Source organism: Rhynchophorus ferrugineus, unplaced genomic scaffold (assembly GCF_030347505.1).
Source record: "Rhynchophorus ferrugineus isolate W39M unplaced genomic scaffold, kcgeb_rfMv2 rfM7, whole genome shotgun sequence".
NCBI lineage: Eukaryota > Metazoa > Arthropoda > Insecta > Coleoptera > Curculionidae > Rhynchophorus > Rhynchophorus ferrugineus.
In genome coordinates, this window is record NW_027472586.1 from 709471 (window position 1) to 733657 (window position 24187).

General features: G+C 34.7%; 1 protein-coding gene across 1 annotated transcript in view; it reads right to left on the bottom strand.

Annotated features, from left to right (window-relative positions):
* LOC143199898 (uncharacterized) overlaps positions 1 to 23676 on the bottom strand; it is a 212034-nt gene extending 188358 nt beyond the window's left edge. Inside the window, exons 1-4 of the mRNA XM_076410019.1 lie at positions 23629 to 23676; positions 23320 to 23440; positions 23241 to 23258; positions 22637 to 22741 (exon numbers count right to left, since the gene is read on the bottom strand). Coding sequence (XP_076266134.1) covers positions 22637 to 22741; positions 23241 to 23258; positions 23320 to 23440; positions 23629 to 23676 — 292 coding nt within the window. The remainder of the gene's footprint in view (positions 1 to 22636; positions 22742 to 23240; positions 23259 to 23319; positions 23441 to 23628) is intronic.
* Positions 23677 to 24187: the final 511 nt, after the last annotated feature.

A 24187-nucleotide genomic window follows, 5' to 3' on the forward strand; every position in this document is an offset into this window, starting at 1 on the left:
TATATTTTTCTGCTATTTCTCTTAAAATAATCGCAGGATAATAAAAATTACAGGGATTATACTTTTTATCACTTTTTTATGCTGAATCGAATGGTTAGTTTTAAAATTATACAATGAAAAGTATGTTTTCCAAAAATTAGTAGATTCTAACGACAGAAAATTACCGTGGAGATATGTTTGTATCCTTGTTGTTAATTATCTTGTTATATTTATATTTCCTCCAGAGTAGTAGTAATAACTGTATAACAATTTTACGTTATTCTGTTTGGTAGTAGTTTGAAACTAGTATATTTGATATTAGTCAAATATGGTCCTGGTTTTAATATGTCAAACATATACACAGTGTTATATTAGAAAAGGTTCCCTATACCAGTCGAACCAACAAAAAAAAAGATAAAACGAACATAAAAGTACAGCCAGAGAGCGTATAACCACGTGATATTTTTTATTTTGCTGGGTGTTCGGTGGAACTTTTTTTATGTCATCGCTTGCGACATTCGAGCATAGCTTTCCCGGAATTTATTTGTCTGCCGTGCTGTAAATGCGATTCAGAGGACCAATTTTTTCTCTAGGTCCTCGCGCAAAAAACGATGCTTTTATCTTCCCTTTCAATTTGTCTCTACGTTCGCTTTCACCCTTTATATAAAGTTTATAGGAATATATTGTATATTTACTTAATACATTGTATATAAATGGTGAGAATTTTAATAATTGTTAGGTGTGACCGGTTTACAAAAATATTACCCGATATTTAACATCACCTTATTTAATTTTCTGAAGTCAGTTTTTTATACACGTTTGGATTTAGTGATCGTTGGCTGATTATAGACCTCAAAAGAATGCTCCAAAGAAAGAGGCTTAATTCGAATGGATAAGTTTAAGTCCATTTTGAGAGCAAAGACAAATCATTCTACGAAAAAGGTACAAAAATTATAATATAGGAACGGTGGATTATATGTGCCAAGCCTGAAGAAGAACGAATGCAGTTGATATAGATGAATACTGTTGATTTTTTCCAGGTAAAAGCACTGAGTGGCCAATCTTGTCATCATAAAGAACAAAAAGTTGAAAAACACAATAAAAAAGCCCAAAAACATTGAGATTTAGGGGTGCACTGAAAGTACAAGTGGTGATGGAAAGACACCGTAATAATCATCTTATCTTCAATCAACGGGTCCCATTCCTCATGAATATTAGTGCTTTAATGGAAACCGAGGGAGTGGAAAAAGAAGTATAAAACCTTCAAACAACTAGCTATAATTAGATAATTACATACAAATGTCTACTAATTTTTTTATTCGAATTTCATTATCTTAATAAGGAAGACAGTGTATTTCCACCCTGTCCATCCCTGCTTCCTCTCTAAGCAACTTATTTACGGCAAATTGATAGAATCATGTGTATATCTCTGTCGGCTACCGGAACTGACCTCTTATCGCCCATTATCCCGGGGTTACAATGCTATAAAAACTCTCCCCTACGGCTTCTTCGTATAGTAAAAAAGCACAATCCTTGGCCGATTCTCCCCCTCTGTCCTCTATAAGATTTCTTAAGGTTGGAGTCGGTGAAACACTATAATATATTGTTCAATGTTGTCTGTAGTTCTTTACAAGTACTTTTAATGGTATTTTGTGGTTGTTGATTGTTTAGTTAATATAAATAGTTCGACATCATGACGATAATTTATTATATTATCTAAGCTTAAATAGATATGGTCGAAAGTTTAGACAAAATCTGGGAGTGCACCCTTAAACCGACAAAACGTCGTAGGAACCGAAATCGTTATCGTTTTCCAGACCACCTTCGACTCGACGACCCTTGACGTCTTGATGGATGATTCTTCAGCGACGAAACTGAATCTTATGAGGCATAATCGTTTTATGATATACACATTAAATCGGCACGCTGTCGGAGCCCGCTCCATACCGCAAAATAAATGGTTATTGTCCTCCGATGAAAGACTGCTCCTCAGGTTAAGTTGGCCATGGAATTGTGATTATTGTTTTCGGAGGGTACGAATAGACACCCTCCACTCCCTGAGTAAATAATAACATTAATTGTTTAATTAGTCTTATTTAGAAATTATTTTTAGTTGAAAAAGTACAATAAAGCTCCTTCGCCATTTCGTAGGTAAATGATTTATCAGTAACTAAGAGAAATTTTTGTATTTAAATACAGGTGAGATACAATACAAATTAATACACTTTAATTATACTTCCAATAGAATTGTTTGTTTTTGTTTTTCTTAGAGAGAAATTAATTTTTTGTCAAAAAACGAATGTTAGTTTAATCCTTCACCATTTCAACATAATTTTTTTAAAATTAATTCTTGGCGAGCATTAGGGTAACCGATTTCGCACTCCGCTCCACAGGTGTCATATGGCGGTTTTTTTCCTTTTTATTCGTCGGTCCCCAGGCGCGGGTTTTCCTTCCAGCTACTTCGTATTCATCGTGCGTGTCGCGGGAAAATGCGTTGAAATTTTCAACGGCTTTTCACACGGCTGTTTTCCATTTGCATACGGACAATTAAGAGGTCGGGGCCGCCGCCCTGTACCACGTCCGAAAAGAATAATTGCAAATGGGGGTGACTTAACCTAATTGTTTGTAACGCGTCTGCGGTAAAAACGGCGAGTTAATGGGGAGACCGATAGGATAAACGGGAAAATATGGGTTCGTGGCTTTTTATAGCTCAGGATTTAATAATATAAGTATATAGATTTAACACATCGAATGATAAAATCGCTTTGTTGTTTTTTCTTGAGGAATAGAAGACAATATTTGTTTTAATGAGTTATTTCATTTTAAAAGCAGTGTGGGACGTTGCAGGGTAACTTTTCTCATTAATATCAGTATGTTCAATAAGATTTGCTTCACTCCTGTGTTAAAAACTTGAATAAGAATTAGTTATTTATTTGTTGTTTGGATATTGTAATAATTGGTGCTATGGTTCCACTAATTTTTATCGCCACCTTCAGTGAAAATCCTTTTCCAGTTTATTTTTTTAGTAACACAACAAAATTGACCAAGTTATCTTTGCACTACCAAAGATGGACCATCCTTCTGAACAGGAAGTTTTTTTTGACACGTACGTCTTCGTCCATAGTGAACGTTTAGATGTTGGTGCCGCAAGACTTTGAACATTGTTCACCAAGTCACCCTACTATTGAATGGAGTAGAATTAAATTTCTATTTTTCCGATCCATCTCCATAATCTTAACTGATATTTTATTTTTGGTACTATTTGATGTTCCTTCATAAATATGTGATGTATTCACTCTTAAACGGCTGCTAAGATTAAAATGGAATCCAAGAAGTCATTTTGTAGCGGAAAATAACTAAAGCAACTATAATAAAATTTATGTTTAATAATTATTAGATAAAATTTGATAAAAAAGGCAATGATTTATTAAAACCGTTTGTTAAATAATTCGGTCAATAATGAAAATCTCGGGAAAATAAATAAAAATGAACTTGCTAGTGCTATTTTTTATAGAAACCAAAATTTCTTGAAAAACATGCTTGTAAATAAGTTGTTTAAGATTACTATTTAAGATTTTTAAAAGAGTACCCTAAAAGCAGCAAAAACTTTCAAAGTACCAAAATATGTTTTGACAATGGACAGTAAGTTTTATGGATTGATAAGGACCGATCTTTACAGAGTGGCATATATGTTGGCAGATTATGACATCTTGCAAAATACCTATGGTTAAGACTATTTCGACACAAAGGTAAGCTGTCACTTAGAAAGCTTACACTAACTTCATTTGCAAGAACACATTTTTTTTTTCAATTTTTAGACGAGATGCACGAGAAAAATAGAAGTAAAGAACAGAAAAAAGTAAATAAGAAAACAAAAAACTATAATGAAGTGATAGAAGTTTGATTCAGATGTTAAGCCAGATGCTATAATAGGGAAAGACGTACCTGACTCTGCAGATGCAAAATGTATGTTTTGCCAGCAACTTTCTTCTGAAAACACAAAACACTTCATTAAATGGTTGAGGTGTGGGCTTTGGGCACGTAATATGTGTACAGAGTCAGAACTTGACCGTTGGATATGTATTTTTTGAAAGCAATATAATTAATGTCTTGCAATTGCCATAGTTATTTCATTTATCACTATGTAAACAAATATCTGATGTTATATGTGAAAATATATAATTATTACTGTTTTATCTAAAAATTTCTGATTATAAAATGCTGATTTCAAAATAGTTTTTTACTTTTGACCTAAAAACAAAATGGTAGCCTATATTTAGTTACTATTACTCTAGTAAAACGAAACTTTTCTCCAGAGTTTCCTACACATAACTATTGATAGATTACCGTAATTAAAAAAAGAAAAAGGACTGACATTTCTCAAGTAATCAAATATATGGTAAATTAACTGCGAATTTTGCGGAGGGAACGAGGGACGGTTCAGTTTATGCATCGGTCCTTTTATCTGGAGGATTCCCCGGTGAAGGTCGGACGGATGAAGAAGATGCAAAAGGCGAGAGGAGATAGGGAGCCCGGGCTTGGGGAGCGGCGGAGGCCCCGCCGAGATTACGGCTGAATTATTACACAAAGATATCTAATTGTAGCCCGTGGGCCAACACTCTTGACCCCCTCCCACTCGGCTGCCGCGGCGCCTTCGCCACCACCCCAGTCTCACACACCATTTACCGGCTCAGTACATTTGGCGGAGAGATGGAGCGCAATCCAACCCCACCCCCCACCTCCCCCCATTATTAACGCCGCCGAGGCTAAGTCAACGTTTACCGAGGTGTGTTGCTGCTCACTAATTTCAATAGATTAACGGGGCACATTTAGGGGCCCGTTCGCCTAAATCGAGTTATTTGTAATTAACTGGTTCGGGGTGGGCGCCCGGGTGTCTTCCGCCACGGCCGCAGATTAATCCGGTGCCGCTGCCGCCGCCGCCTCTGCTGCCGCCACCGACGAATTTTCGATTATCGGCGGCCCGGTGGACGAGGGGCGCCGCCAAGATTGGAAATGCCGATGCGAAGGGATGCGCCGGGGCTAGGGGCTTGCGGGGGTGATCCGGGATTGTTCTAACGGAAACCGGCCGATTATATTTTTACGGATATCCGAGGTCTCGTTCCAGTAACATTATGGTGTCTTTCTTAAATTTCATCTGTAGTCCTTCCAATAGAACGGCGTATTTCGACGCAATTATGGTCTATTCAAAACAGTAGTGACACGGGAGATCTGTCAAAACGCAATGTTGCAGCAGCATCTCTGAGTTTTAGTACATTTTGGCTTTGACATATAACAAAATTTTAATACAAATATAATAAAGAAACAAAAATGTTATGTATTACAATTTCTTTTAATACTATGGTACATCTAATGTCTATATTATCGAAAAACTTAAAAGTACATTTAATTATACAGTCACAATAACTTAATGGTTACAGTTGTTTTATTATATATACATTAAACTTTTTTAGGTTAGGGTTCTAGGCGTTTTTTTATGTAGTGGTATCCCCCGAAGGCCTAAGCCACCTAATTAACAATAGTTTATCTGGCTAATGTACTTTACTTTCATTAGAGAGTATATTTATGTTTTACGCTTTGTATTTGTCCTGTTTACTACCTGTATAAATATTTCTTGTTAAAACTACATTTAATCACTGCATTCTCCATAATGCATTTGCCATATCTACAAAACAGTTAGTGTTCATTCTCTCCTCATACATGTTAACCAAATGTTCATGTATATTCAGAACAATAACACACATGCTCATAAAGCTTTACCTACCATAGATAGACCTTTAGTTGTTTCTTCTCTCATCACCGAACTGACGGCTATTCCTAGTTGCTTGATTTTGGCGTTTTTCGTTTTATTGGGATATATTTGTTTGTAGCGCATATTTTTAAAAATTTTTTTACAACTTTAATTATTATTTTCATAAAATAGAACAAATGCCCCACGAGAACAATCATCCTGCGCTGCATAATAACCATCAGGATAACACAAAATACGAAAATATCCTAGCGGTATTGTCCTGACGCGTCGGCAGAACCCCTGCCGTCGTCCTCGCAGCGCCGCCTGCTTTCCTGCGGTCCCCGTCCGACCACCACCCTTCCTCCCGCCGCTTCCTGCAAAAAGACTAACCATCTAGTCGATACCGCGATATAATTGTGACGCGAAAACTTTCTACCTGGACCCGGCCGCTATGTATCCGTCGATGTATTTACGACTTGTTATCTCGACTTTCGTCGTTTTATTCATCCGACGCTGGAAAAGTGGCAGGACCGAAGCTGAGGCGGGGACCTTATCTCCGCCGGTTTGCAGTGGTGGATGCGGCATCAGTCTTGAATGAATTTTTGATAATTGTGCCGATAAGTATATGGAAACTCGCATTTTTATCATTAAGTCTTCGATGTATTCGTTATTCTCGCTAAAAGTCGAGAACGGCTGAAACGATTTGGCTAATTTTGGTTTTAAAATATTGGTGGAAGTTCCGAGAAGGTCTATAGGGTGAAAAGATATGAATGAATTACAAGAAAAATAGTATTAACAAATGATTATCATTTCCGTTGGCACTCAGAAATTTATTAAAATTACTGGCTACTATTATCAGCAATCAAGTGAATCGAAATGTTATCTTATTGTTCTGAGACAGATTGCCATGGCGTAGAACAAAGAAGGGAGTAAAAATTCATAATATTTTAGGACAATGTTAGGAACTACCTATAAGATCTTGACCTTCTAATTATTTTTAATAGTTAAACTGGGAGGTATATTTTTACCGAACTTAATTTATTTTCATTTGAGGCTTTATTGTAAAAAATGGGTACGACTCATATCTAGTAATTACTACTACTAAAGAAGAAGCAAAGTCTGAACAAAACGGTGGTGGGGTAGCAATTCCCATTTTAAGGTTTCTAAATATGTTTTCACAGGTTTTGCAACATGTGGTCGAACGTTGTCATGCCGAAGAATAACTTTGTTGTATTTTTGCTTATATTCCGGTCGTTTTTCGCGCAGTATTCGGATCAAACGCATCAATTGGAGTCGACAGCGATCCCCATCGATAACCTCACCGAGTAATGCCTTCGAATCCTCTTCTTCAATTTTTATTGCTTGTCCAGAATGCTCTTTGTCTTCGGTGTCAAAATGAACACTTTTAAAACCTCGAAACTAGAATTCACGTATTGCAAATGGTGAAGCATGGTTGCAGTAAGCTTCACACAGCATTGGGTGACCTTCAGCCGTCTTTTTCTTCAAAGAATAACATTGTGTTGTTTTTACTTGTATTTGCTCAGTACTCAGCTTAAAGGCATCAATTGTAGTCGATAGTGATCCCCATTGATGGTTTGATTGAGTAATGCTTTCAAATCCTCCTCTCTCAATTTTAATTGCTTGTCCAGATTGTTCTTTGTCTCCTGTGTCAAGATGAACACTTTTGAAACGTCGAGACTAGTATTCACGTGTTGGAATCGGTGAAGCACGGTTACAATAAGCTTCACACAGCATTGGGTGACTTTCAGTCGCCATTTTCTTCGAATCAAAGTAAAAATTTCGTATTATTCGATGAATATTCAAACATTTTCAAGGAATACAAACATATTTACATAAAAAATAACATTGATAATATATTCGGGAAATTAAAAGAAAGCGTTTTCTTTTAGTAGCGAGTCTAAATAGTCGACCACGGCTCCCATTTCCTTCCCATTTCGCTAAATTGTAGACACAGTTAGTTGCAATCGTATCTCGGGAGAGGACGCGCAGGAAATGGGGTCGGGGGGTTTCGTGGCTGCCAGAGGGCGACCGTGTGGGGGGCGACGGTGAAGACTACGACGTCGTCGGCACAGGAAGAACGGTCCCCCTTTATGGTTCCTCCGTACGCGGCGGTGCATGTCCTTAGCCAGAGGGCCGTAATCGTGTGTCTTGATTAGCACCGTTTGTACATAAGAATCACACCACCACAGACGCCACCCGGCACGTTATTGCTCGCGGAGGAAGGGAGACCGTCGCTTTTATTCCTCCGCGAGACAGTTCTCATTGAATTAAGACGACGCTATCGCTTTGCATATTTACGGTCGACGTTCGAGCCTCCTCGTAAAACGTTGCCCATAACTCGGGCCAATATGTCTGCCTATCTCGTTCGTTTCTTCTCTGTTAACACCCATGTTGTCCCAACACCCAATTGCTTTTGATTAACGATCGTTTTGTACGCGTAACTGTTGAATGGTCCAGTTATTCCATGTTTTCCTTTAGCACCTCAAAGTTATTCATCATTTCATTAAAACCATGATCCTCAAAACTGCCCCTTCAATTGATAATCTTTATGATATTGGTGATTAATACTCATACAGGTTTTATCTATTGTCACGTACCGATGGCGAAATCCTTTAATTATTTTTAATCTCTGCAACTTTCATTAACTTGCAGACATTTGAACAGAAATTATTGGAAAAAATATGAAAATAGCAAAAATTGCTAAAGTTGATATCTCTCGGATAAAGATAAAACTCTCAAAATTTGTGTATTTTAGGGTGATATATACCTTAAATAATTTAAGCTAAAATAATACAATTTGTTTAATTAAAACCACAATAATTTGACAATATATATATATATATATATATATATATATATATATATATATATATATATATATATATATATATATATATATATATGCCTATGTCACTCAATGAAAACATGATTAAAATCGATCCAGTATTTTTGGTTCATTCATTACTGCCCTTGGCCTGCACGCATTAAATTTGGAGTAAAACAATTCCTCTTCCCCTATACTTACTATGAAGATTTCCTGCTATCTTTGGAATATCTAAATTCATATAATTTTTATTACATTACACATTTTTAAACGCAAATTTTAAATTTGTAATATCTCCGAAAATATTTGTTTAATTTACATGCTGTAAGGAACCATATTGATCTATATTAATTGCACACTGTATTTAAGGTACTTAATTCGATAAGGATTAATGCCGTATTGCTTAAAATAGCTTCGTAAATAAGCCATTTTCTCACGTAAAAAGTAAACAATAAAAATGGTTAATGTGGGTTATCCCTAAAAGATAAACATATACCATCGCGGACTTTTTTGTAGACCTTTTTATGGTGTACAATACTGTAGTACATTAATTTGATCTAACTCGTAGGGTTAGGCAGCGTTTTTGCTAATTGCTAAATCAGCCTAAAAAAATAGGTTAATTTACGACATCACGTTAGAAACCTCTAAAATTAGCAATGTTGCCTTAGCATATTATGCATGTATTATACATATAAACCTTCCTATTGAACTATCTATTGAAAAAAAACCGCACAAAATCCGTTGCGTAGTTTTAAAGATTTAAGCGCACATAGGGATATAGGGACAGAAAAGGCGACTTTGTTTTATACTATATATATATATATATATATATATATATATATATATATATATATATATATATATATATATATATATATATATATATATATATATATATATATTAAATAATTAAGTTTAAAATAATATAATTTGTTTAATTTTTGTAATGATTTTGCATTAGAACAAGCCACCATACCACCGACAAATACCATCGAATAATCACCGTATCCACTTGATATAGCTTCCATCGAGTTCCTTCTCTTTCGAAAATTTAAATTACCACTTGACACTTGGGTTGATACAAAAAATAATCCATTAAAAAGTTCACAGAAAGTCAAACTTAATAAAACCAGCATGAAAAATTGTCTTTTTATTATAATTGATATGTCCAAACAAGTTATTAAAAGGAATATCGTTGTTATATAAGCAGGATGACCACACGTTATAAAGTTATCAAAACTGTTTCTGTCCCTAGTTTCGCTATTGATAATTATTTATTTTGGCCCAGTATGCTATGGATAATATAATATAATATTAAACATAACGCGAAATATTGATTATAACGCGAAATCTGCTCACGGTGTAATAATGTTAAGGGTATATCCCGAAAAAGATCTACTTATATATATTGAGGTAATAATTCTTTTTTATTCGAGTTTTTAAGAACGTCCCGCGATTCCCCGTTCTAATTGCCCGCGGGAGGAACGCATCCGCCCCACCCCGCCGCCCTCCCTCCCGACGAACACCGACCATAAGTAATAAACAGCGGGATAAATTCCGGAGAAATCGCGCCTACCTAAACGATAAATACAACTAAATTATGTGGCTATAAATCCGGAAGGCACGTGGTTCCGCCAAGATTTGTAGCGGCCAATATATCAGAAAAATTTCACGGCTAGGGCTCTGAGTTATGCCTTAACTTTCCATTTTAGGATATTAATTTCCTTGGGCCTTTCTGCCTTATACCTCACGCTCGTCCTCCCCCGTCCCCCGCCCGATCTCCGATGGTTCCCCTTCCCAGTTTCCCCCCCGTCGGGTCGGTCTAAGCTCAGATATATAACATATCGACTAAGAGGTGAGGTCCATGGCGTAATTCAGGAATTTCACATTAAGATGGTCTTAGTTTGGTTATTTTTGAATATATCGAAAGAACATAACCATTATATATAGCCAGTGATCTTCAACAGATTATATACACTTTACCCAATACCCAAACACTTTTACGTTGTGATAATCAATATAATACCATATATATAACATAATACAACAATAATTTCACACATTTCAAACATTTAATGACAGCTGGATGAACAGGTGTCTTCCAGGTATAAAAACTGCATAATCTTCAAGAAAATGGCAAAATTTACTTGTTCAATATATTGACCATTTGATTCTATACATCTTGCTTATTTTTTCAGAGAATTCATACATGTCATCCTAAAAAAACTATTTGTCCTTTGAGCAAAACCATTCATTGAATCGTTTTCTTAGTTATTCGAAATTGGCGAAGTGCATTGATGCCAAAAGTTGATTGTCGAACGAAGCAAGGTCTGGAGAGTATGGCGGGTACGATAATATGTTCCATCCAAGTGCTTTCAACTCTTTTTTGACAGGTTTTGATTTATGGGACGACGCATTATCGTTCTGTGAAACCACTTTACTGTATCTTCGGGTCCATTCTGGACGTTTTTCAGTCAATTCATGGTTCAAATTGATCATTTGTTGTCTGTAGCGATCACTGTTAACTGTTTTAACAGGTTGCAATAGCTATTAATATACCACGATATTTTGGTGGCCCACCAAACACAGAGCATTGTCTTACAACCAAAACGATTTGGCCTTGGAGCCACTTTTCATCATACTTTTGAAGCAGCATTTTACAGATAATTTTTGCTAATAGTTTCTTGGGCCATATTTAACGCTTCAGTCAGTTGTTTTTAAGATTGGGTTAGGCCTTCATCCAATAACTCTTGAACTTTCGCATCGTCAAACTTTTGTGGTTTACCAAAATGTTCTTTCCTTTGAACATTGAAATCACCACTTTGGAATATTCGACTCTATGTCTCACAGGTTATTTTCTTCTGATTAGGTAAGAAAAGTAGTTCTTGTTGCAAATACATGTTTTCAGACATGAAACTTGACATATTTAAATAGGTATAAATTCATAATGGTTTTACTTTCGCAAAATATAACTCATATAGACTTGAAGCTTGATGTCAGTAGAATAAAACGACGTACATATCAAATCATAACATTGCATACTTAGGCCTAGCGAGATCTGTTCCGACAGAAAAATCGGTAACGGCTTTCCGGTAGTATTTTATTATTCAGATGAAATTTCAAAAAAATCTGGCTAAAAATAATTAAATTACAAACCAATTCATTCGAGGTGTGTGTTAATTAATTACCCAATTTTGTAAAATTTACTTTAGTGGCAAAGAATGGGTTTGAAGATTAAAGAAGTTTGAAAACAATCACATATTTCACTAGTTAATTCTTGTTGCTTGTAATTCTGGTTGATTCTATCTGTTTTTGTCCTCTTATGAAAAATGAATGTTTCTCTTAAGAATAGGCGAGTTTTCGTTCTTTGACAGATTTGATTTCCTAAAGGTTTAGCAAATAATATGATTATTTTATCATTTAGATCAAAATTTCTGGGAAATTGGTTATTAAAAAATGAAATGACAAACCATTTCATTGAAGACGACTTGCTCATTTTCTCCGAGATAGAGAAAAAACACACAAACACACATCCGAAGGTGCCTGTTCTTGACATGCATCGTGAAATCCATTTGAACGGGATGGGAATTACTTCCACCCTCCCGTGCCGGCTCCCCACTCCCCGCCGCCGCTTCCCACACAGACACGCATACACGTGTACGTGTGTGCGTTCGGTTAGAGTTCCCGAATCGCGACTGCCGTCTTACTTGTTGCCTTATATTAGTAATTTACGGCATTAGCAAGATATTAGACTACAACCAGAATATTAATAATGCGAATGGCGCGGCTTTTTGGTGTCGTTTCGGCGACGGTTAGGTTTTTGGCCGCCTATTTGTCAGTTGTTTGAGCGGAAGTTACTCGGTTGACGCACATTGTTACTCGAACGACTCGATTTACTCCACTGTTTCTATGATCACACGGTAACTATTAATTACTTTGTTTATTTGCAATTATCTCCTCGTTGCTCGTTAGTTTTTCTTCATCCTTTCCGTTGGACAACTTACTCAATACCGGTACTGCTTGCTTGCTTGGCGGCCCTACTGCTGCGATAGTCGCGGGTTTCAATACTGCTTGAGCATAACTCTAAAGTTGTGTACATTTGTGATATTTTGTCTTTCGAAAGTCTCCTTCCATATCCGAACAATTAATGAAAGTTTAATGAACAGTACAGATATTTTAAATACTTTAACGGTGAATTAAATGATAGTACAATGAATTTTATACAACCATTAGTATTTAATTTATGCTAATTTATGTTATACAATAAAAACTGTATTTGGTATTTGGACATTGGACTTTGGTTTATATGGCATATCTTAAAAACTATAAATACTATACCAATTCAACCTGAATTTTCAATTTTTTTTACTCCAAAATACATACATTTTGAGAGGTTTATCATAATCTCTGAGACAACATAATTTGGCACATTTTCCATATAATGTAGTGGTAAAATTTTGTGATATTTTTCAATTTTAAGTATTTTTGTTGTCATTTCCGATAAAATAATCGCGTATTAAGGAAACTCACAGGAATTATTGAGAATTTTAGGCTGAATCGAATAGTGGAATAATATTTTTTATGTAACTCTTCGTTTTCGTGTTATATAATGAAAATTGTATTTAAAAAACAAAGCGAATTTCTGTTTATGTGACATATCTTAAAAGCTATAAGTAGTAAAGTAATTTAAACCTGATATTCGTTTCTTTTGCCCCAAAATACATATATTTTAAGAGTTTTATCTTAATTGGAGAGATAAAATATTTAGGCCAGTTTTCCATATATATAGTCGTGAAAATTTGCAAATTTTTGCCATTTTCAATATTTTTGCTGCCATTTCCGATCAAATAATCGCATATTAAGGAAACTCACAGGAATTATAGAGAATTTTACGCTGAATCGAATGATGCTATAATAATTTTTATGCAACTCTTAGTTTCGGTGTTATATAATGAATATTGTATTTTAAAAAAATTAGTGAATTTCTGTTTATGTCACATAATTTAAAAACTATAAACAGTAAAGCCATTTAAACCCGATAATCGTTTCTTTTGCCCCAAAATATATATATTTTAAGAGTTTTATCTTAATTCGAGAGATAAAATATTTAAGCCATTTTTCCATATATATAGTCGTCAAAATTTGAGAATTTTTGCCATTTTCAATATTTTTGCTCTCATTTCCGATCAAATAATCGCATATTAAGGAAACCCAGAGGAATTATAGAGAATTTTACGCTGAATCGAATGATGCTATAATAATTTTTATGCAACTCTTAGTTTCCGTGTTATATAATGAATATTGTATTTTAAAAAAATTAGTGAATTTCTGTTTATGTTACATAACTTAAAAACTATAAATAGTAAAGAAATTTAAACCCGATAATCGTTTCTTTTGTCCCAAAATACATATATTTTAAGAGTTTTATCTTAATTCGAGAGATAAAATATTTAATCCATTTTTCCATATATATAGTCGTGAAAATTTGAGAATTTTTGCCATTTTCAATATTTTTGCTCTCATTTCCGATCAAATAATCGCATATTAAGGAAACCCAGAGGAATTATAGAGAATTTTACGATGAATCGAATGATGCTATAATGATTTTTATGCAACTCTTAGCTTCCGTGTTATATAAAGAATCTTGTATTATAAAAAAAATAGTGAATTTCTGTTTATGTCACATAATTTAAAAACTATAAACAGTAAAGCCATTTAAACCCGATAATCGTTTCTTTTGCCCCAAAATATATATATTTTAAGAGTTTTATCTTAATTCGAGAGATAAAATATTTAAGCCATTTTTCCATATATATAGTCGTCAAAATTTGAGAATTTTTGCCATTTTCAATATTTTTGCTCTCATTTCCGATCAAATAATCGCATATTAAGGAAACCCAGAGGAATTATAGAGAATTTTACGCTGAATCGAATGATGCTATAATAATTTTTATGCAACTCTTAGTTTCCGTGTTATATAATGAATATTGTATTTTAAAAAAATTAGTGAATTTCTGTTTATGTTACATAACTTAAAAACTATAAATAGTAAAGAAATTTAAACCCGATAATCGTTTCTTTTGTCCCAAAATACATATATTTTAAGAGTTTTATCTTAATTCGAGAGATAAAATATTTAATCCATTTTTCCATATATATAGTCGTGAAAATTTGAGAATTTTTGCCATTTTCAATATTTTTGCTGTCATTTCCGATCAAATAATCGCATATTAAGGAAACTCACAGGAATTATTGAGAATTTTACACTAAATCGAATGATGCTATAATAATTTTTATGCAACTCTTAGTTTCCGTGTTATATAATGAATATTGTATTTTTAAAAAATTAGTGAATTTCTGTTTATGTCACATAATTTAAAAACTATAAATAGTAAAGCAATTTAAACCCGATAATCGTTTCTTTTGCCCCAAAATACATATATTTCAAGAGTTTTATCTTAATTCGAGAAATAAAATATTTAAGCCATTTTTCCATATATATAGTCGTGAAAATTTGGGAATTTTTGCCATTTTCAATATTTTTGCTGCCATTTCCGATCAAATAATCGCATATTAAGGAAACTCACAGGAATTATAGAGAATTTTACGCTGAATCGAATGATGCTATAATAATTTTTATGCAACTCTTAGTTTCCGTGTTATATAATGAATATTATATTTAAAAAAAATTAGTGAATTTCTGTTTATGTCACATAATTTAAAAACTATAAATAGTAAAGCAATTTAAACTCGATATTCATTTCTTTTGCCCCAAAATACATATATTTTGAAGATTTTATCTTAATTCGAGAGATAAAATATTTAGGCCATTTTTCCATATATATAGTCGTGAAAAGTTGCGATTTTTTGCCATTTTCAATCTTTTTGCTGTCATTTCCTTTCAAGTGACGGCATGTTAATGAAACTTACAGTGATTATAAAGAATTTCGCGCTGAATCTAATGCTGGTATAATAATACATACGTAATTTTTAGTTTTAAAGTTATTCAAAGATAAATACATTTTTAAAAAATGGGTTGATTGCTGTTTATGTCTCATAGCTTAAAAACTATAAACTGTAGGGCAACTTAACAACGATTATCGTTTTTCTCATCCTAAAATACATATATTTTCCGAATATTATCTTAATCGGAGAGGTGAATATTTTTTCCACATTTTACATACATATAGTCGTGAAAATTTGCGATTTTTTGCCATTTTCAATCTTTTTGCTGTCATTTCCGATCAAATAATCGCATATTACGGAAACTCACAGGAATTATGGAGAATTTTCAATTTCATTTAAATAATCACAGGCTTATCAAAAAGACGGGGATTATAAATAATTTTACGATGAATCGAGCGGTGATATAATATTTTTTTATACATTCTTTAGTTTTTTGTTATACAGTGAAAATTGTTATGAAAAAAAATTGATATCAGTTTTTATCACATATCTTAAAAGCTATAACAGTTTCTAAATAATTTGTCCTCATTTCACCTTTTTGGGATATCTTGAGTTTAATCTTCATTTGAAAGATAATATTTTTTGTTCAATATAGATAATAATTAAAACAATAAATAATTGCCAAAGCAAAGACAATTAAGCTCAACGACACAATCGCCCAAAATTGACTTCAAATAACAGACATAATCGGTTATTGGACGTTGTGGAGAATTCAAAAGAAACCGAGTTCAATTAAAACTCGATCCCAATCCAGAACGAATGATTTTACGAGCAGTTATCCGCCGTAGTAACGGCCACCATCCTCCCCCCTAACTGTTAATAACTAATTATTCAGCCGTAATGGTTTTATGAGCGAATAGTTTCCAGAGATTTAGTTTTCTTTATGGGCTCGCCCCCGAATTATCGGCCAATAAGACTGTCGGCGACGACACGGACAACAAACGAACGGGTCGCGGAAGAATCCCATAAAAATTAATCGCCGCAAAAGGCGGAATTAGAACGGTTTAATGGCGACAGTGTCATTACAAGGCCGTCATCGGAATCGTCTAGTCGTTAAAATCCATGAGCCAACAAAAAAGTGCTCGTAAAATTTACTCCTAGCCGGGAAACGGGAGGGAGTTCCACAGATTTTTTTAAACAAGTCTTGAGCTGTTTGAATTTATTCGATTAGTCAAATACTATGCGATGGTGGTAACATAAATATAACGTTTTTGTAACGTTAAAAGATATCTTTAAACTCATATATCTCTAGTAATAATATGTTCTAGTAATAATAATAATCTTTCCGGGAGTTTTTCTATACCGGTATCGAAGAATTCCTTGGGCAACGGGGACAGCCATGTGCGCACAAATTTCTCTACCTCGTCGTTGGTGTTGAATCTTTGACGTCCGACGACTTCTCTCAATGGTGCAAATATGTGGTAGTCACAGGGTGATAAATCCGGACATTAGAAGAGGGGGTGTTCCAGTACATCCCACCCTAATTCCGATAATGTATCGAGCGTGAAACGCGCGGTTATCCTGGAGAAGAATCGCACTGCGTGCTGGAATGCTCCACTGTTTCGAGCGATAAACGGATTTCACAGGTGTCTTCAGAAGGTTATAGTAGTACACAGCGTTAGCGGTACGTTGGGTGCGCAGAAAATCGATGTACAGCATGCCCCGCCGTTCTCAGAACACCGTACACAGAACCTTACCCGTGGATCTATCTGTCTTCGCTTTGACTGACGCCCCTTCCTGCTTCTTCCTCCACTCTCTAGACGACATCTTGCTTTGGAGAGTGTAATAGTGTAACCATGTCTCGTCTGTGGTACAATTTCATCGAATGCTTTGTGAACCTTATGCCAACTATGTTCTATCGATTTCAATATGTGATTACTGGTTTTGACATTAAAAGATGGTAACATATATACATAATAGGATGAGCATTCTGGACAGTCAAAATAATCTGAACACGAGGATTTGAAGACATTACTGGGTGAAACCATCACTGGATAGATAACAACTATAATTCATGCATTTCAGCTTAGAATTGCTCGAAAAACATTTGGAATAGGAGCAAATGTTACTTCTCAGTATGATAATGCTTGACTACATATTGTAAAATCGGTGAATTCTACTTGATTATTGGATAATCTCAAAATATTCATCGTTCTTTCCAGATGGATTCCATGAATTGCCCTAAAAATGGGAAAAAAAGCAGCTATCGATGGACAATACTTTTTTCACCTCCTTTCAAACTAATATATACGTCCACGAGTTGCATTTATATTAATGGAAAGCTCGCGAAACAACTGACATTGAACAAAACGTTCTTTGGCCTAATTCGAGGACGCTGGTGTTAGGGTGACGGGGCTGGGCGGCTGCTTGAGGTTGTTGTCGGTCCGAAACCTGCAGGCTGCAGTGTCGGTCCGAGGTTGCTCCCTCCTCACCGCCTCCTCCGCATCCTCGTCCTCCTCCTCCTCTTCCAGCCGACACCCCCTCGCCTCCCCGACCTCGCCAGTGTTCGATACAACGGCGGATTCCTCGGCGACCGCAACCAGCGCGCGCCGTTGCCAACTCTCCCTCCGCCTGGGCCGGCATCTCGAAACCGCAGCACGCTGCGACCCCTTCGGCTTCGCCGCCTTAACCCCATCCCGCTCGTCCCCCGAGCGCCCTCCCCTCGCCGCCGCCGCCGGCACGGGCCACCCCACCACCACCATCGCGCCGCCACCACCGCCGCCACCCGGCCCCCCGGCCTCCTCCTCCTCCTCCCGCACTCTTAACGGCTGCGACGGGGGAACATTTTACTGTTTTATTGATTAATTGAGTTCAGCCGAATTTCTACCGCTTTCGGATTTCGGTTTTATTAACGTCCGACTACATCTCGGTCACTTTTCCTCCTTTTTTTTCTCCTCCTTCTTCTTCTTCCTTCAATCATTTTACTGGTAATATGTTTAACTGAACTACGTCAAGTCATATGTCGGTTTAATTGTCATTGGGACTATTACAATGTGTCATCTGATACATGATTTGTTTTTGCAGTAATTTTATTCCGATATGACCCTCTGTTTACCGGATTTAGCCCCGTTCAACCTATGCAACAATTTCGATATCAAAAGCTCAAATATCTAAGAAATCTAAGTCCAACCCCATACAATCAACAACTAATAAACAATTGGCTGATATTTTTCCATAAGATACACGGCAACAATTAGTTAAAATCCTACTATTTCCTTATATATATATATATATATATATATATATATATATATATATATATATATATATATATATATATATGATATTAATTGAATAATGAGACGAATAAAGGAAAGGACAAAAGAGATGTTAAACAAAAGCATTTCTCAAAGCCTAATAATGAAATATTTTGAATATTAAAAGTAAACTTAAAGTATTAATATTATTTTTGCTCCTCGACAGTACAATACTGTCCAGACAAGATTTGTTACAGTAAGCAAAAGGTGATTTTGCAGAGAAAGAGATTGTATGTACAAGAGGAAAATATTAGCAATATTTTACTGGCGATAAATAATGTAAACTAATAATTTTTGTTGCTTTAACTGAAATATTTCCAGTCACTGTTTACACCGAATAAATGGAGAGAAAAGCAGAATCACTCCTTGGTGTCATTCTTCAACGGATTCCCGCGCATCACATCGGAGAACCTATAATAAAGGCGAAGCAATGTGCTGAATCAGCACGCTCAAATATTAAATGATCTATGTAAAAGCAATTTTACGCTATTTTAATTAAAGCACAAGTCGCCCGAACGCACCCACCTCCTCCTCCTTCTCCTCCTGCTAAACCCCGCGCCCACCCGCACTCTGGCCCCCCTCTCCAAGACGGTATTAGAAAACTTCGGGGAGTCTTCTGAATAGTTGCCGTCGATGACAGGAAGAGCTAACACGGGTATTAATCACTGGCCGTCGCCGTCAGCTTCACGGTGTGTATTTGCCTTCTAATGTCAATCTAAATATTGACTTTGGCCAAATATCCCCTTCTGGTCGAGAACGAGGAGAAAAAGGGCCCGTTGATGTAAAGAGTTCTTATTGTTTGTCTCTTCGGTTATGGTGTGGGTCTTTAAAAGATCGTTAACATTAGAGAATAGATTAGGGCTTGTATTTGAATCTTATTTTATTAATGGGTGTTGTGTTGTTGTTGGCTGGTCTGTAATTACAGGATTTTTACGTAGGTTTTCCGATTAAAAGGACATTGAAAAGCAGTATTCCGCGCTTGTCTTCGATTATTCATCAATTTTTATGATTCAGGAGGCAACTTTTAACTAATCTTAATGGTTATTTAATTTTTGAAGTACAAAGGATTTTCAGCAAAGAAACATAATTCTTTCTAAATTTTTTATGTACGCCAACCAGCGATTAATGAAAATTTGTTCCAGGATGACTCACAATGAATTGCTGCGCACTCATAACCTGTTGCATACGAATTAAGATCAACTAATTCAGTCTTCTTATAGTCGATTTTTTTCTGTGGGAGTCATACAAATACGATCATAATAAAATGAAATGTTGTAGTTGAATTTCTCACATGAAAAAAAGTTTGATATAAATAATTCTATGAAAATATACAGTTCAATCCATTAATTGGGATTTGTTAGATTAGCAATGATTTAAAAAAACAATTTAAATTTATTCTTTAGAAATAAAAAATAAAGAAAAGGGTTTCGCAAACTAATAAATTATGATTACATACTCTAAAAGGCCTAAACACGGTACCACTGAAGGTACAGTGCAATTTAATGATTTCGTTGTGAATATTCTAGTTATAGTAGCATAGTAACTATAAATATTCAAAATTTCACATAAAGAACCATTCAATTACTTAAATATAAAATAAAGAAATATTTATCATAAACCGTTAAATTATGAAAATATTTTTAATGCTGAAAATATGGATACATCTGTTTCTCAATTGATAGCGATATTAGAAAATGATATATTTTGATTTATAAATACTTATTAGTCTAGTTAGAGTAACAGTAACTGCAAATACTCGGAATACTAAATAAAATGCAATTTGATTTTAATCTACAATATAAAATAAAGAAAAGTGAATCTTGAGTTACTAAATTATGAATTCTTTTATAATTACTATAATAAGAATGCCAAATGAAGGATAGTTGTATAGTAAATTATATCTTTTTAATATTTATTTAACTTCTCAATTGCTACCCGAGATAAAAAGAACGATATGAGCAATGCTGAGAAAATATACAAGTAGTCCAGTTAAAATAACAGTAACTACAAATATAAAGAAAAGTGAATGGTGAAATAGTTAATTGTGAAAACAGTTTAACCAATGCTATAATAAGTACATCAAATGAAATATCTGCAAACTATAACACGTTATATCTGTTGAAGATTTGTAGAATGTGTGAATGAATTGAATCTTCAATACATAATGCCAGGAATATTATAATAAGTAGAAAGAAAGAACTGTATTAAAGCATAGTGAAATTAAATATCTTACAAATATACATTTCCTCCTATCTATGTTGACTTTGACTTATTCTTAGTCGAATAATTTATATTTGAATTAATTAATAGTAAACGTCACAACTGTTGAGTGTTAGCAATTTTTAGCAGATTGAATGTGATTGTACTTAATTATCATCTGTATATTTGAATGATGACGAATCAACTGGTGTTACAGAAAATAACGTCTCGCCAATCAACAACCCGCTTATTTTCTGTTTATTCCGGGCCGACTTTTGAGCCGCGCCTAATCATATTATATCGCTAATCCCGTTAGGCTTCGTCAAAGAAGATCTTCGATAGCGGAAGCCGCCGAGGCTGCATCATCGCCATCATCATCCTGCATACTTTATTAACCCTTTTCCGCCAAGCTAATATGATTTATTTTCCCCGGTTGTATACCGGAATTTTCCATCTTTGGCAGGACGACGATTTTATCTTAATAAGATCGCGGGCGGCTTTGACATAATTCCACCGAAACGATAAGGCAGCCGCGCATCGAGAAATATGAAGCGAGCGAAAAGTATTGTCGTGTTTTGCCGATGTGGGTCTGAGGTTCGAGGTCGTCAGTGAATTATCTCAGAGGTTCTTAATGGTCTCTGGTTAGAATTATAATCGTTGAGTAAGTTGATATATATATATATATATATATATATATATATATATATATATATATATATATATATATATATATATTTAAAAAACAAAGAGGTTCGTCAGAAACCAATAAATTATGTAAATATTTTTTAATCAAATATTAAAATCATTTAATTAACATACATCATGAATATTAGAGTAGGTACCTAGCTATATATAGTACTGCTATCAAAAGTAGTAAGACTTTTAGGATAAAACGCGAATGGAATAACAAGAGAGAAGAAAGTAGAAATTCATAACGAAAAACAAGAGACTATTTCTCAGTATTTGTAAATAATTTTATAAGTCCGGTCCTGAATTTTCTTGGTGAAACGAATCATCCTATTTTAATTTATTTTCTATGGGGGGTTTCCCACACACAGAGAGACACACATAACAATATGGTGGGTTGATTTAGATAGAAAACGCGTCTTTCCACGCTATTTATATCATCATCTGGCGGCTGGATATGAATAAATACATAGGAAACGGAGAGCCGAAACCCCCGGGCCTAGGAGCGGCCGCAATTTTCATATTCCTGCGACTCTATTCGACGGAGTGGCGGTTTCTTTTGCGCTTAATATTCCGGCCTTGCTTTGAATTATTATAAGAACAAAAAGGGAATATATCTACTTTATATGTTCGGATATCACTTCTAGTCATATTAAGTTTATATATAGTGTATAAAATATATTAGAACATAAAATAGAAGTGAGCCATAATAAAATGTTATATAATATTATTGAAAAATATAATATCGTAATTGCAATGTACTGTAAACGCTTTTTAATAGAGTAAATAATATAATAATATAAATATTCAATGATAAAACGTTCATTGGACACTGTTAGATTGAAATACGTAGATTTTTATAGTTATAGTTAGAAGTATAACTAGATAAATATCAGTTTCTAATATAATTATAATCTTGTAACTTAATAAATGTTTATTATTTAATAATCTTACCTTGTTTTCTAGATATAACTGTGACTGCTGCACCTTCAGACTCAGACTCTGAACTGCTGCTGCTATTGATAATGTAGAAGGGACCCTGTAACACAAGAAAAGCCACTAGTTAAAATAGAATTTTCAATTTTTACCTACATTTTCATATAGTTTACAAAGACTAATTATACTTATGAACGTACTTTGTTTAAGCATCAGAATTTGGTCTCAGCCAGTAGATAATAAAGAAAGGCGAATCTTCAACTAATAAATTACGAAAATATCTTAAAAATAATTTGAAAACACTTGTTAAAACTGTTAACTTGTGAACAATATAGATATCATGACACTCTTATTATCCATGGCATTTTATTTAACTCGTAATAATTTCAAAAGTATTTTAATTTGAACCAAACAACTTCAGCGTCATCTCGAATAGAGTGATCGACAAATCAACACATCGTTGTCGTCTTCCTGTCACCCCCTCCCTCCCCGTTAGTGCCGTTTCCTTCGGAAAAAGGGCGAGCCAAGAGGAAAAACCCGAAATTTTATTTGGCCTTTGCGAGAGCCGGATCCTTTGTGAGGTCAAATAAAAGCACGAAAAGGTGATTCCCATTATACTTACGGCCCGTCGAAACGTGAGCTGGAGAAAAAATGTCGACAATAAACTTAAGGGTCCCAGGCACGTGCCCAGATTCAGTTACCTGTTCTTATCTGATGATGCTCGATGGGGACGGGACCGGGAGAATGGACTGATGACGTCTTTACGTGTTTTAACTTCAAGAAGTCGCCCGACATCAATTTCACTGAATCGATACATTTTCGCTGATAATAATAATAATAATTCCCATCGCATGCATATCATGTCTAAATAGCTTCACTACCTACCAGATAAAAAGTTTACTCATACTCAATGTGATATATTATTTTTCGGAATATTATAAAGTATTGTCAAATTAAGCGTTTTGTTAAGGCCAAGTGTCATAATCGAGGAAATACTACAAGAATATAACCAGAGTCCATGGATTCACTGACCAAGGATCACAAACTTCTGACCACATATTTTTAGTGAAAATTCAAGCCCATATTGCACGAACATTGCGGATGTCACAAAGAAATATGGAGGATTTATATGATACTGCTGGGTCAGTTATACCTATTTGTCCTACTATGATGTCACTGAAAAAAGTAAAATTTGTCCTAGAAAACGAATAGTGTTCCTACAAACAAACAAAAATAAGACAAAAAATAAACAATTTTGTTTAAAAAGTGTTTATTTTTAATTTATCTACGTAAAATACTTATATTACGCAGGGCAGTGTTCTTGGCCTATTGTTATATCTATTGTATATAGTTGATCTACCGACCTCAAGAAACATTACTGTTGCAACATATGCTGATGATACAGCGGTTTTTGAGAAACCTCCAACTTCATTTTAACAAAGTCGAACTGTGGCTGAAAACTTGGCGTATCAAAGCAAATGAGACAAAATCTACTCATGTGACATTCACCCTTTGTAGAAGAACATGTCCCTCAGTAAAATTGAATAATCATGAACTTCCGCAAGCAGA